General features: G+C 42.4%; 1 protein-coding gene across 1 annotated transcript in view; it reads right to left on the bottom strand.

Annotated features, from left to right (window-relative positions):
* LOC138299846 (broad substrate specificity ATP-binding cassette transporter ABCG2-like) overlaps positions 1-13169 on the bottom strand; it is a 322474-nt gene that overhangs the window by 210072 nt on the left and 99233 nt on the right. The window contains exon 5 of the mRNA XM_069238476.1: positions 10143-10295. Within this exon, the coding sequence (XP_069094577.1) occupies positions 10143-10295 (153 nt within the window). The remainder of the gene's footprint in view (positions 1-10142; positions 10296-13169) is intronic.

Genomic DNA, 13169 nt, shown 5'->3' on the forward strand with positions numbered 1-13169 from the left:
GGCAACACCCACAAACTATTTATGGAAGGAGAGTGGTGGAATGTAGACAACCTGCTGGGTCTGCTTCCTCTCCCCCTACCTCAGTGCTTCAGACTGACCCTGGATCCAGACTTTGAAGACAGCGGGCGAATTGTTCTACTGTGGATGTACTGTCTTTTGAGCACTTCTGATTGTGATTGAAGGGGGGGGGTCACAAATCCTTTCTGGCCTTGGCTCCTCTCAGTCCACCGGTGACTGCTGCAGTGTTTGAAGAAAGATACTCAGTCACCGCCCTCTTACTGCCTTCTGCCTGCTACCAGTCAGTCCTACCTGGCCCTTGTGCAGTTGCCACCATATCTGTTCCTCCTATGAACTGGCCAAATACAAAGATTCAAAACCAACCCTTCAGGGTAAAATTGATAAGTACACCAAGGCAGTCGAGCTCCTCCTGGGGTGGATATAGAGTCCCCTGTGCCAGGCAGTGCAGCGCTTTTACCTGCAATTCAGCAATCCAGAACAGCCCTGGTATTGTGGATTGGTGACATCCACCTGGATGTGTCACTCTTGAGACAAGATCTTCGTAACGAAGCGGACCGTGTAATGGTCTGAGTTTGAGGTCACTGCACACTCCCTGGGAAGGAATCGGACAGAAATGAAAGCCATCACTAAAGATTTACAATGGAGAATGCGGAGAACCGGGTGAGGCACAACAACCAAAGACTGGTGGGATTCCCTGAAAGAGTCAAGGGGTCCAATATGATGGACTTCTTGGGACAGAGGCTCCGATTCACCTTCACATTGTGGGGGGGGACTTTAACAATGTCATGGACCCCAGAATGGACTGCTCGGGCTCCAACCTGGGAACGCCCAGGGTGACACCGGTGGCCCACTTTCAAATATGTTGGGACTCTCCGATCTCTGGGGCAGCTATCTCCTGGAGGACAGAGGATACTCTTACTTCTCCAGGACACAAAGTGTTCTCTAGACTGGATTATATTTTCATGCTAACAAATTAGATAGATAGGATCGACCAAGCTGAATACCTGGCTAGGGGTTTGTTTGACCACTCCCCACTTTGGCTCTCCATGGGCAGAGGGTCCCCTGACTGCGATCAGGGTGGATGTTAAATGCTTGGAAGTGCAAGATGAAAAGGACTTGCAAGACCTTAGTATAGATACTGAACTATACTTTACAGGAAACAAAGGGTCAGCTGACTCCGCAATCTCTCTCTGTGAGGCCTATAAGACAGTGCTCTGGGATCGAGCGCAAAATATCATCGCCCATATAAAGAAGAGAGAAACTAAGCAGATAGAGGCTACAGAGTGTAGATTGGTGCATGCCCAGGGTGTCCCTGGGGCGCTGTCAGATCACCCCACCCTACACAAGATCTCAGCTCTACTTGCTGAATATTACGCACTAGCGCAAAACGAGGCGAAAACCCAGATTCTAGCCACACAACACCGCTTTCATGACACAAGGGACAAGGTGGGTAAGCATGCCTTGGTCTGTGGGAAGCTGAGACCCAAAGGGTGAGCAGAATTGTAGCTAATCCTACACTACCACTAGGAGTATAGCCAAACAGTTTGCAAGATACTACGAGGCCTTTTACAAGGCGACACCTCTAGCAGGGACCCAGTGCATTGCGGCCTGTTTTGATGCAGTGAATGTGCCAACTCTCCCGTTGGAGGACCAACTGATCCTCAAGAAGGAGATCACAATCACTGAAATACAGACGGCATAGCAAAGTTATCCTCAGGGAGGACTCCGGGTCCTAATGGCCTCCAGCTGAATACTTCAAGAGGAATGCCGTGATCCTCAGTACCCATCTCCTCAATATGTATTTTTTATATAGGATTACTTGTTGCCCACCTGGGTGATCCTCAGTTAAAATCTGTGAAATTTGTACATGTTGACACTGTACTGCTGCTCTCCTGCTCCAAATTGTTTACTGTTATTGGTGCAAGTTTGAAAGCCTTTGTTTGTGGGTATAGAAAGTAAAAAAAATATTTTTCAAAACAATAATAATTACAAAGTACATTAGCTTATGTGGGACCAGTGCAATCTACATAAAAAAATATTAAGTGGGTTCATGGTTAAATCATGCTTTCTGTATATCAAGGCTGCACAGATGAGTTGTGCTTTTTTTCCCTATGTTTCAATAATCCTTGTCATCAAATGGGAATGCTGATGATATCCCTTGGATAGGAGAAATAGCCTATAGGGGTAAATATAACTAGAAATTGGCAGTACATGGAAGAAAAGTGTTGTGACATGATTTTAGGTTAGTTTATTTTAGAGATCATCGCATGTGCCATCACTGCAATTCCATATGTAGCCATCTTATTTGCACTTTATATTTATGAATGTTGCACCTATCACTTTACAAACCCCCAGCTTTTTATGTTGAAAGATAGATATTTATTGATGAATTGTGATTTTATATTTGATCTTATTGTACTTTAATGGTTATGTACTGATCGGAAGAAAGTAAGAATTGATAGTATTAACACAACTCATTTCATCAGTAGCATATAGTGACAGTTAGCATGCCTGCCACTGTTAAGTACAAGAGGGCATAACCACAAGAAAAGAAAAAGAAAGAGCATGGCAGTGTAACCATATATTCAGCCGCAAGAGGACATAGTGTAATACACATTTTCAGGCCTATCAGGCCTACTAGAATATTATTATAAACAAGGCCCTTAGAACACAAACTACTCCCAACTGTTAAGCAAAAGCTCCAGCCATGAGAGAGCTTAAAAAGACATTGAATGGTGGGAGAGGTTAGCATTTTGGGGTCCCCCTAACCTAGTGTGGGGACCCAAAAGATGAACTGGAACAGAAAAAGCACGTTGTGCTGAACGTTTTGGTGGTGGTCCCATTGTCCTGCGACCACCACATGCTGAGTTATGAGCTGTAAAAGGAATGCCAGGCAAAGGATTTTGGGGCAAGTTTCCCAAGTGCAGTGGATATTGTAGTATCTGCTCTCCTGCTGTGCCGTGAGAGCAGCGTTAAGGGTTCCCTTGTGTTTTATCTATTTAAAAGGTGCCAGTTTGCTAAACTGCTAAACTTAGGAAGAATTTAGGAATGGGGCTGCAAATTTAACCGGTGCTTATGTAAAGCTCTCCAATCTTCCGGTGGAGTTCACGCTACATAAAACAAAAACAAAATAAAAAAGAATCTCCCTCCAAATTGCAGCCTTTGTCCCGTGCAAACACCACAAAGAAACAGTGAGATGCCAGAGCAAGAAACAACATATCGCCACAAACGTGAAGCGGAGAGGCAAAAGAATAAAGTAGTGTGCCAACACTAAGGTATATGGCTGATCATTCAATAATCCATGTAACAGGTTCAGTCTCTAAGGCAGTAACAAAACAGCCTTAAGGTGTGGCAAACCTAAAGCATTTACCTAACTAACCAAGGAATTTTGAAAGGCAGGCCAAGGAATGAATGAAAGTGATGGGCATGGTGAAAGCCCAGAGGCGTAGATTACATCATGTCGAGAGACAGCACATGCATGCTGCCTAGGTTCTACCTAAAAGGAAGATCTGAACTGAGTTATTAGCTTAAATGACAAAGTCAAGTTAGCAGTCTTAAACTGTTCTACCAGTCTGCAGTGGCAGGCTTGTCACACTTGTGGTGGGACACTTTAACTTACAGGCCCTGGTTACCCCTGGGAAACTATTCTAGGGACTTATAAGTATGTTACCTTATGTCAATTGAGTATAAGCCAATTAAACCTACACTTTTAAGGGTCACTGCACTAGCACTCAGGTCTAATTAGCAGGCTTCAGTGCACTGAGTCAATACACCAGTACCAAATATTCAAAAAAGTGGGACAAAAAGAGTGTGATGATCCTGCAAAAAAGCATCTCCTAATGCTACACATAAAGTACCCCACTTGCCATAGATTCAACGAGGACTTGTGTCTTACACACAAAGGCTTTAATCAATGTGTATGTTCATATTGCTTTCTTATATGCTTTACATATGTTACTCAGCACATTACATCAACATATAAATCCACATAAGGATGACAGCCAAATACAGGATTTGCCACACATAAAATGAGTTATACTTGAACTCAAAGATAAAAGAAATGCAGAGAGGGCGCATTCACAAAGGTAAACTTGCACTTTTATGTACGTTTACTACTTTTGGGTATTCACAAAAGTTGGAAATTGGGTTATTAATTGTGTGTCCAGCACAAAAAATAGTTCCACAATTGTCCTCAGTGGGGACCAAACACCCCATTGCAGTGCTTGACTCTCACTGGGTATCGAGGCAGAGCAGTCTCAGGCCTACTCAAGAGAGGTAGTGTGGGCTAGAAATCAGCAATCACTGGTATGCAATAATAACACTCATTAAATGATTGTTCAGTCAGTACATTTTCTTTGAAAAAGGAGAAGTACATTTATTATGCACACACTACTAAATACTATGCAATAATTTACAAATATACATTGGCAGACAGAACATACCATAGCTGACATTGCACTACCACTGATGACATCTCCCCAGAGGGGTCACACAAACATATAAAGTGTCTTCAAGCAGCCATGGAGTAATAAGGATATTACTTCGGCATAAGTCATTGTTGTAATTGTAGTAATGGTGGATCAATAAAACATATGCAATTATCATGTAAACCCAATAAAAACATTTATCAGAAATAAACTTTGTGATTGTGTATTTTTTCATACACTTGACATTAGACTATAATGGTTAGAACAGCATTGTAATGTACCCATATATTCAGCTCCTAGAGGGCATAGCCACATGAAAGCAATATGGAGAAAAACATTACAGTGTAATTATACATTCAGCCCTGGAGGGCACAACCCAGTGCAATATCATTACAATGTAATTATATTAAAAGGTATTACAGTGTAACCCTATATTCAACTTCTAGAGGGGGCAGTGCATACATTTTCAGGCCTTCCAGGCCTGCTAAAATGTAACACACACCAGGCTTCTAGAACACAAACTACACTCAGCTGAAAAACAAAATATCCAGCCATGAGAGAGCTTAGAAATGCTTTAAAAAGTGAGAAAGGTGATGATTCCCCCTCCCTACTTAGTGTGGGGACCCAAAAGATGATACAGGGAGAACACGCTTATAGTGCTGAGAATTTACGTGGTGATCCCATCCTCCTAAGTCCACCACAAGTGAAGATATGCACAAGGGGGTTCCTCCTTCCAGTTCTCCATGGCAGTCTAAGAAACCAGCAGCGAAGCCGGTAGAAGGTTTACAGGCAAGAATATAGTCTTCCCCTTGTGCAAGAGTTTATACAGAGTAGAGGTAGGCTCCAGAAGACAGGCACCCCTAACCAATCCTAGGGTGCCACATCACCTCTCCACCCCTGTCCCAACTGTCCAGCACAGCATGTTGGGACAATCCAAAATGGGGTCTTTAAGGAGCCAATGGTCACATCAGCTCCTGGGGTCTGAGCTCCACCCCTCACTGACATCACTGCCAGAGACCTGTACCCTAGAATTTCAAAGGTAGCCCCCCAGTGGTTTGGCTCCAGTTGTCTGGGCCCACTCCTTTGTTCAGTGTGCTTGGGCAGGCCCATTCCTAGTGCAGTGTGACAGCTGGGTGATTGATACATGTCATTCCACCCCTTCCCCTTCCTCCTCAGGAGCAAGGAGAAGTAGTGCTAATTGCTCCTTTTGTGTGGGGGCAGCATTTGTTCCTGCTGCTGGACAGAATGTGATTGCTGTGTCCAGCAATCACATTCTGTCCAGCAGCAGGAATGTGACAATAGGCCCTGGCTCTGATCCTGAGCTGAGCCAGGAGAATATGAAAACTCCGAATGACCCACAAGATGTACAGTTATCATTTTGGAAGTGGCAAATTTGATTTTCCTCCACAGGTTATACTTTAGTTCAAGACGTCTCTCTAGCCCACGGAGAAGGGGAAATACATTCTAAGGCAGTTCCCTCCCTAGGTGTATAATGGAGTGTCACCATAGTTAAAACAATGATGCACACCAACTTTTCCCTAATAGTGTACAATTCCCTCATGAGGCCTTTCCCAGGTGCATACCTATACCTGCAGACTTCCCATTGCTCCAAGCTACCTGTGCGCTGTTACAGGGCTGCATACGACAGTAGTATCCCACGCGAAGCCCGCACAGGTGTACCCATCCAAGGCCTCCTTACCCTTGCAGAGTCCTTACCTGGCGGGCACTGGCAGTAAACACATGCAGTCTGTTTACCATGTGATTACTGTGGGTGAGGCACCGGTAATGAGGCTCACCCACAGTAAGAAGTTTGGGTGAATCAGGTGATCAAAAAATCCATGCATACTGCTGGGGCAGAACCTAGTGCAACAACAAATTACATGCAAAGTTTACACTCCTTAGTCTTATGTGTGTGGAGTCTTCACAATTGGGGCAGAGAACTCTGCATAACTTGGTATAGAGAGTGTGAAATCAAACCTCATCTCCTCTTTAGGTCTGTGAATACCTAATAGTCATAAACTTATACAAAAGTTTAAGTTTACCAGACCCATAGCATCTACCAAAGTAAACACTGATTTTGTCCTTGTTTAAATACACTTTTTTCACAGTCAGTGTAGGTTTGGATGACTGATTTTGCCATTTTGAAAAATCTAAATGCTCATAGCACACAAAGAATTGTTTTACCTAAAGTTGAATATCCAGTGGTGATGTCACACTCCTCAAAAAGTGATACATCCTGAAGTGTTTGGCGTGCTTCATGTGGGAAACAATGTTACATCGATGTCTTCCTTAGGGCAAGTTCCTTTTACAAGAGGGCACCACAGAGCTTTCTATTGTGTTTCTATTCTGAAAAAGCAGATTATTGTGGAATATGCTTACCTGGTCCCTTTTTTCCGGTTTCGCCTGCACAGCGATTGTGCTGTGCTTGTGAGATTTACTGTATTTAATGTAAAGCTTAAAAGGGGCTTACATCCGTCCCCTTGCTTTCCTTTGGTTTCTGTGCTTGCCTCTTACTTTTCCTTCGTTTCTATTGGCTGTAGCACTATTTCCTGCATTTACCAATGCTTGTTCCTCGTGTGTTTGCTCCTATCAGTGTCCAGAAGCCCAAGTACTGTGTTCATCCGCTTTGGTATCGGAACTTCTTTTCTTTATTGATTTGCTACTTTACACATAGCGCAAACCCCAAAGAAGGTATCGGAGTGCCTCATGGGCATGGAGAGATATAAGTGATTTGCACAGAAACACTTGATGTTGTGCCTCACACCGAGACTCGAAGTTTGATCTCAACGGTACTCACCACTTGACCCTGGGGCAATGTGCACTCATCAGTCCCCCCAGGGCCGAAGCAGGCACCCACTCTATTGCTCTCCTTTGTTGCGGAGACCAGCACTTGTTCCCAGTTCTCTCTTGTTCTAGTTTATGCTTGCATTTCCTGCATTCTGTACTGTTGTGTGATGGGCTTACAGATCCTTTAGCAACGGAATACGGTATGCTGTTGAGTCTCATTTTAATGTTACATGCATATACTACTTAAAAAAGAGGCAAACAACAGTGTTTACTCCCACTCATCCTTAGGTACTAAACATAAATCCTAACTTCTAAAGTAACCCATTTATAAGTATGTAGTATCGTTATGGTTGCTTTTTCCCCCCTATATGTATGTCACATTTTAAAAAACAGAATAAATTGCATAGACTCTGAAGATGAAGAAAACGTTTGTTGTTCCCAACGTGATTTGAACACGCAACCTTCTGATATGGAGTCAGACGTGCTACTAATCGCCCACGAGATCCTATGTTAAAATACTTTTCTTTTTCACTAGATGGCGTGAGGGAAGACATGTCATTGGTGTATTCTGAATTGCTTAATTATATCATTCATTTTTAGGTTACACACTGTGCTAGACAGTACAAGGCACAGATTGACTTGCAGTTCATTGCTTCCAAGGGTAAATGTGAGTTCTGTTCCTGCTTTCACAACGGGATGCGTGTCAACAGTCATTCATTGGGTGTTTTCTTCTCCATTACTTCTCCCCACAATCAATACACTATGAATGGAAGTTCTTTACCTGTATCTCTGGGCTGTGCCTGCTCACACAATACATAGGCTATCACTGGTGGTTTGGTGGTTTCTATATCTAAGTTATGTTCCCCTCACACCATTTAGAATATAGCAACATTCAGTGAACCAGTGGGCACTGCATGTTACCTTATCCACATCTGTATAGCGCTTTCTATCATTGGAATACCCCCGTAGCACAGTTTTGCTCTGGGCTTCTCTTGTCCTACAGTTGTCTATTGCTTTTTGGTAGCATGTGGTTAGTGGAGTATTCATGGGTAAGACTTTAACTTACTAGAGTGGTGAATGTGTAGAGAGAAGGCGAAGCATTTAAGCTCATTAGCACTGTACTTGCTCTCACTATGTACAAAATAACATCGGGAAGTCTATATATGAACACCAAGTTTGCCCTCAGCTCATACACAATATTATTGTCAGTTCATACTAGCTGTTTGCTAATGGTGTTTCTGACCGCACCGTTTAATATATAGCATTGCATTAGCAGTGGTCTAGTGCCTGTTGTATGCGAGTTCTGGGCTGTAAGGTTACTTCTAACCGTGTCTCAGTAAATATACATTGAGCTGGCTTTGTGATCTATTAAATGCTGGGGATCAGTGGTTTTTAAACTTATGACTCTGTGGACTCTAATCCATCTCTACTGGAAGCCAGGGACCAAGTACCTGATTTGTAAAAGAATGAGAGCCGGTGCCCGAAGCTCTCCACAGAAGCCCATAGCTGCTGCAATTAAATATCCCGGCTGAATACCAAGGCTGGTGGCCTCTTTCATCTACTTCCAGACATGCTCTTCCCACTTATCTCACTCTTCCAGGTTCCTGCTTTCTTGCTTTATGACGTTGTTCCGTCTTTCTCTTTCTCATTCGTTCCAATTTTATGTTTTTCCCTCTTTTGCTCTCCTAAATATCTAAGTCGGAAGTGACGGTCCCTAAAAATAAGTACTGGTGCCCCCCACCCAGCAACCATGGGCTCCAATTAGGCGCTGCAGCGACCCTGCATAAACAATCAATGATACGAGCGCTGTCTTGAACAAGCTAAATCTTACAACAAAAATTATCAAACATATCAGCGAAACCTAATGCATTTACCAATGCTTTTTTCTTTGGTTGTTGGTGGTCGGAAAGCTTTTCCCAGTCGTTTCCATGCTCAGTCTTACTCACGCCTTTCTATCGCTCTTCTCGTTCTTGATAGCAGCACTCTGCTAAGATTATTCCAATGGATTACTCTCAGCACCACAGTTTCCTAGGTCCGATTAATGGGGCAATTTACTGCACCAATTTTGTTACTATTAAGGAAAATACTGTGATCAAAACTCACTCTGATGATGTAATTGGTGTGCAGACCTTGCTAGTACTCCTGAGCATTTGAACGGATCCCAGAAATCCAGAGGCAGACAATATATGACTGAAAGAAAAGAGGCAAGGCAGGATTTTCTTAACAGATCAAGCTTGAAACAGCATGCAGATGCTCCTGTCGTTTGCAGGGGTGCTAGGAGCAGATCAGAATCCAGCATAGCCCATAGCTCTTTCTTACCCGCCTCACCGGACTGGGCAGTCTGCACATTTTGCATGCTAGAATGTTATACATTATAAACCTGAGGGTCTTGCTGCCCTCCCTCTGAGCTGATGACAGGCATTTCCAATCTGGATCTCCAACAGGCACTGTTAAAACTGAGATCCTGTGTCAATCATATTCACATTCATGCAGAAAAGGACCCAGGTGTCATCTTCATCCATGTAGAAATGGAAATCACTGAATCAAATAAGAAAGGAAAAAAAAAACAAATGGGGTTCTGCATTACTGAAGGCCCCTGTCACCACCCTCACTATCCCAGGGTTTTACTGCTTAAAAGTAGGAAGGCACATTTTTTCTTGTTTGAATTAGGGCCATAGGCATTCTTACTACTCCAATGGAAGTAAAAGCGAGACATGACCTAAACAATTAAAACATCTCACATCCAATGTCCACTCGGATTTACGATATCCGAGTTATCTTTTCACCACGGTCACATGTATTTTACAACATTCTCCTTGACACAGGGCAACCACACCTACCCAGCACTAACACCTCCTTTGTGCATCATAACACTCAGAATGTGAGACAATTCATGAGACCTTCCATTACCTTGGAATCAGCCACTTTGGTCAAACCAAGCTCTTTGATGATCTGGTCAATTCGTTCATCTTTCTCTTTTTGTCTAATGGATCTCGGAAGTCGGAGTGCTGCGGAGAACTGAAAATTTTCTCTCACTGTTAAGGTCCCCATCACTACATCATCCTGGGAAGACAAAAAATTGAAATATGCTATTTTTGTACCGTTTTCGTTAAGTTTCCCTTTATTCCATCATGTCTGTATTGGTACCAAAGAGAAATCCATACTTGGTAAATGGACGATGCCCTGCAGCATTTAGCTGGAGTGTAGATTTAGATATTTTTCTCTAACTCATTTCGTTTAAAACCTTGCAAAAGGGACATTAAAGTCTGTTGCTGTTAACCCCATTTATGTAAATTTGTGCACCAATCTCCCAAAGAATAAAGCAGGACATAACAAGGCCAAATCCAGATGGAAAATGTAAGTGCAGCTCTAGCTCATGATTAGGCAGAATATAACAAACACCAGGAACACTGAGCACTGAAGCAAAATTGGAATCCCCAGGGCAAAGTATTTGGGCTCCACTTTGAGCCTTTAGCTAGAACTAAAATAACAAGTCTCTTAGTTTGTAAATAAGACAACTAATGTTGCAATAATTCTCAAGATCATCTTAGATATACTGAAGGCACTAGGGACATGTTATGAGCATGACATGAAAGACTGCATGGATTGTGGGAGGGCGGAGGAGGGCTGTCCCTCAACTGTAATGTTCTTCATCTAGTAATCTCTAATTGGCAGTCAAAGGACAATAAAGAAACAACTGAGGGTTCTTTAATCCGCACCTATGGGTTCTAGTGACTAGAAATACATCTGAAGTGACCTTGGCTCAGCAACAGCAGAGGCATAAGGTCAAAAGGCATCATTTTAACAAATTAAAAATACTACACAAAAAGGCATGCTTGTATCAGTGGAGTGCATTGGTGGCCAAACCAGTGTTATTCACTACTTTTTTTATTTTTTTTTAACACAAACCCTATTGGTTTGATTTATGTTCATTGTAATCATCAACATATAATGTACGCAGTACTTTTTACACCCTTAGGACTAAACAATAAAGCATTATCTTGTAGTATCACGTGTTGTATGTTCAGGACATTTTTACTGTAGAACAATTTTACATTCTAAAAAATAACTCCGCTCCTGCCCCCCATATTCTATAAAACATGTCACGTAATAACAAACAAGAAACAAGAAAAAGAAGGAGGTATACGTTTCCTGTAGGCGTACTAAAGGTAAGTTCTAAAGCAGTGAAATTGTGTGTGGGTGATCCATACTGCGTAGCTATGGGGCAAAGGGGCAGCCAAGGGGGGTGCAGTGCTCTGTTGGAGGGGTCTGTAGGTATACTCATTAATTAATACCCCATCCCCCCCCCAAGGCTCCTCATTATGTGCCTGAAGGGCTTCAACTAACGCATCCCATTCGAGTGAAATGGGTGTTTTGGTAAGGCCTCAATATTCCTCCCTCCGCAGGTCTGCACTCTTGGCTAATCCCCAGTGCTCTATCCTCCCACCAATGGTCCACACTGGAAACCCTTGGTAATTTCCAATTCCTTGTTAACAGTAGGGCCAAATTAGTGAACTTGACAATAACTCTGGATTCTCGGGGAGTGGGTGTGAATACAGAAGACATTGTGTGGGGGGTGTTCCATTGAGGTAAGTCTCTGACGTCTGCCAGGGCATTAGCAATACCTGCCCAGTAAGGGGTTAGATTCAGACAGGTCCATAACATGTGGACCAGGCCAACATCCAAGCTTTTACAGTGGGGGCAGGCAGAGGTGTTGATGGAAAACATGGTATTAACCCTTGTGGCGTCAAATAAGTTCTATCTAAAATAGAGAGTTGAATAATCTTGAATCTAGCATTACGAGTTACAATTTTGGGATATTTAAGGATCCTAGTCCAGTCCCTATCTGAAAATTCTAGATTCAGGCCAGTCTCCCACTGGCGCTTCAATATGTGAAGTGAGGTCCTAGAACGATATAGCCAACGGACTAAATATCTGCCGTTGCCCATGCTGTACACAGTTTTATTCACTAAGATGTTGAAAATAAAACACATCTTACAGCAGAATTATCAGGTGTCATTCTTACCTAAAAGACCTCCATTAACTATCAGCAAATGTCCTGAAATCTTGGTTCTCTTAGCAAACCTCTTGAAGTGCCCGTTCTATTGTACTCAAAGACACATGAAGGTCTCACCAGTGTCCTCTAATCAAGATGAAGTGGTTGTATATGAACATGGACAGAGAACATGTCATGCTATTCCAAGACTTATCAGAGTAACATCGTTTTACATAGAGGACTGTATACCAAATAGCTGTACACTACCAAAATGCTGCACTTTTATTATCTTCTAGCAGTCGATATCCATCCAAATGATTCATAGCTAGTACCTGGGACAAGCCTCAATACAGTATCAGCAAACATCATTAAACCCTCTACTCCTAGCAGCTGCCTTAAAAACTCACAGAGTTCCTATAGAGGACCAGAGTGTTAACCTAGCTCATAGAATGCACCATGCACTAGGAAACAGGTGGATGCATAAAACAGCTTTACTATCATTCATTTTCATGCCCAGTATGCTGAATATGTGCTTGAACAGGGTTCACATCTCTGCTGCTACAAATTCCTAAAATAAATGAGTCCCTAAAAACATTTTTTTCCATGTGTTTGTATTAAATATGTAAAGTATTCACAGTCTGTAAAATCTGTGTAGTCATATCTGCTTTCATTGTGTTTTGAGATAGTTGCCCCAGTGTTATGTCTGCTTTACAGTATTGGTTTCTTGAAAATATGCTGTAATTAATCACTCTTGGGTGTAGTTGTTCATATGGAAACTGATAAACATTATAATACTCAATAAATGTATATTTTCAAATGTGTTTTATTTTCTTATGCTTAAAATGCTATACAAGGATTCAGATGACAATGCACAGTCTTACATGGAGATGCAGCTACTTACAAAAGGAATTTGATAAATGAAATATCTAAACAGCAGCTCA

The sequence above is a fragment of the Pleurodeles waltl genome, chromosome 1_2 (assembly GCF_031143425.1).
Source record: "Pleurodeles waltl isolate 20211129_DDA chromosome 1_2, aPleWal1.hap1.20221129, whole genome shotgun sequence".
NCBI lineage: Eukaryota > Metazoa > Chordata > Amphibia > Caudata > Salamandridae > Pleurodeles > Pleurodeles waltl.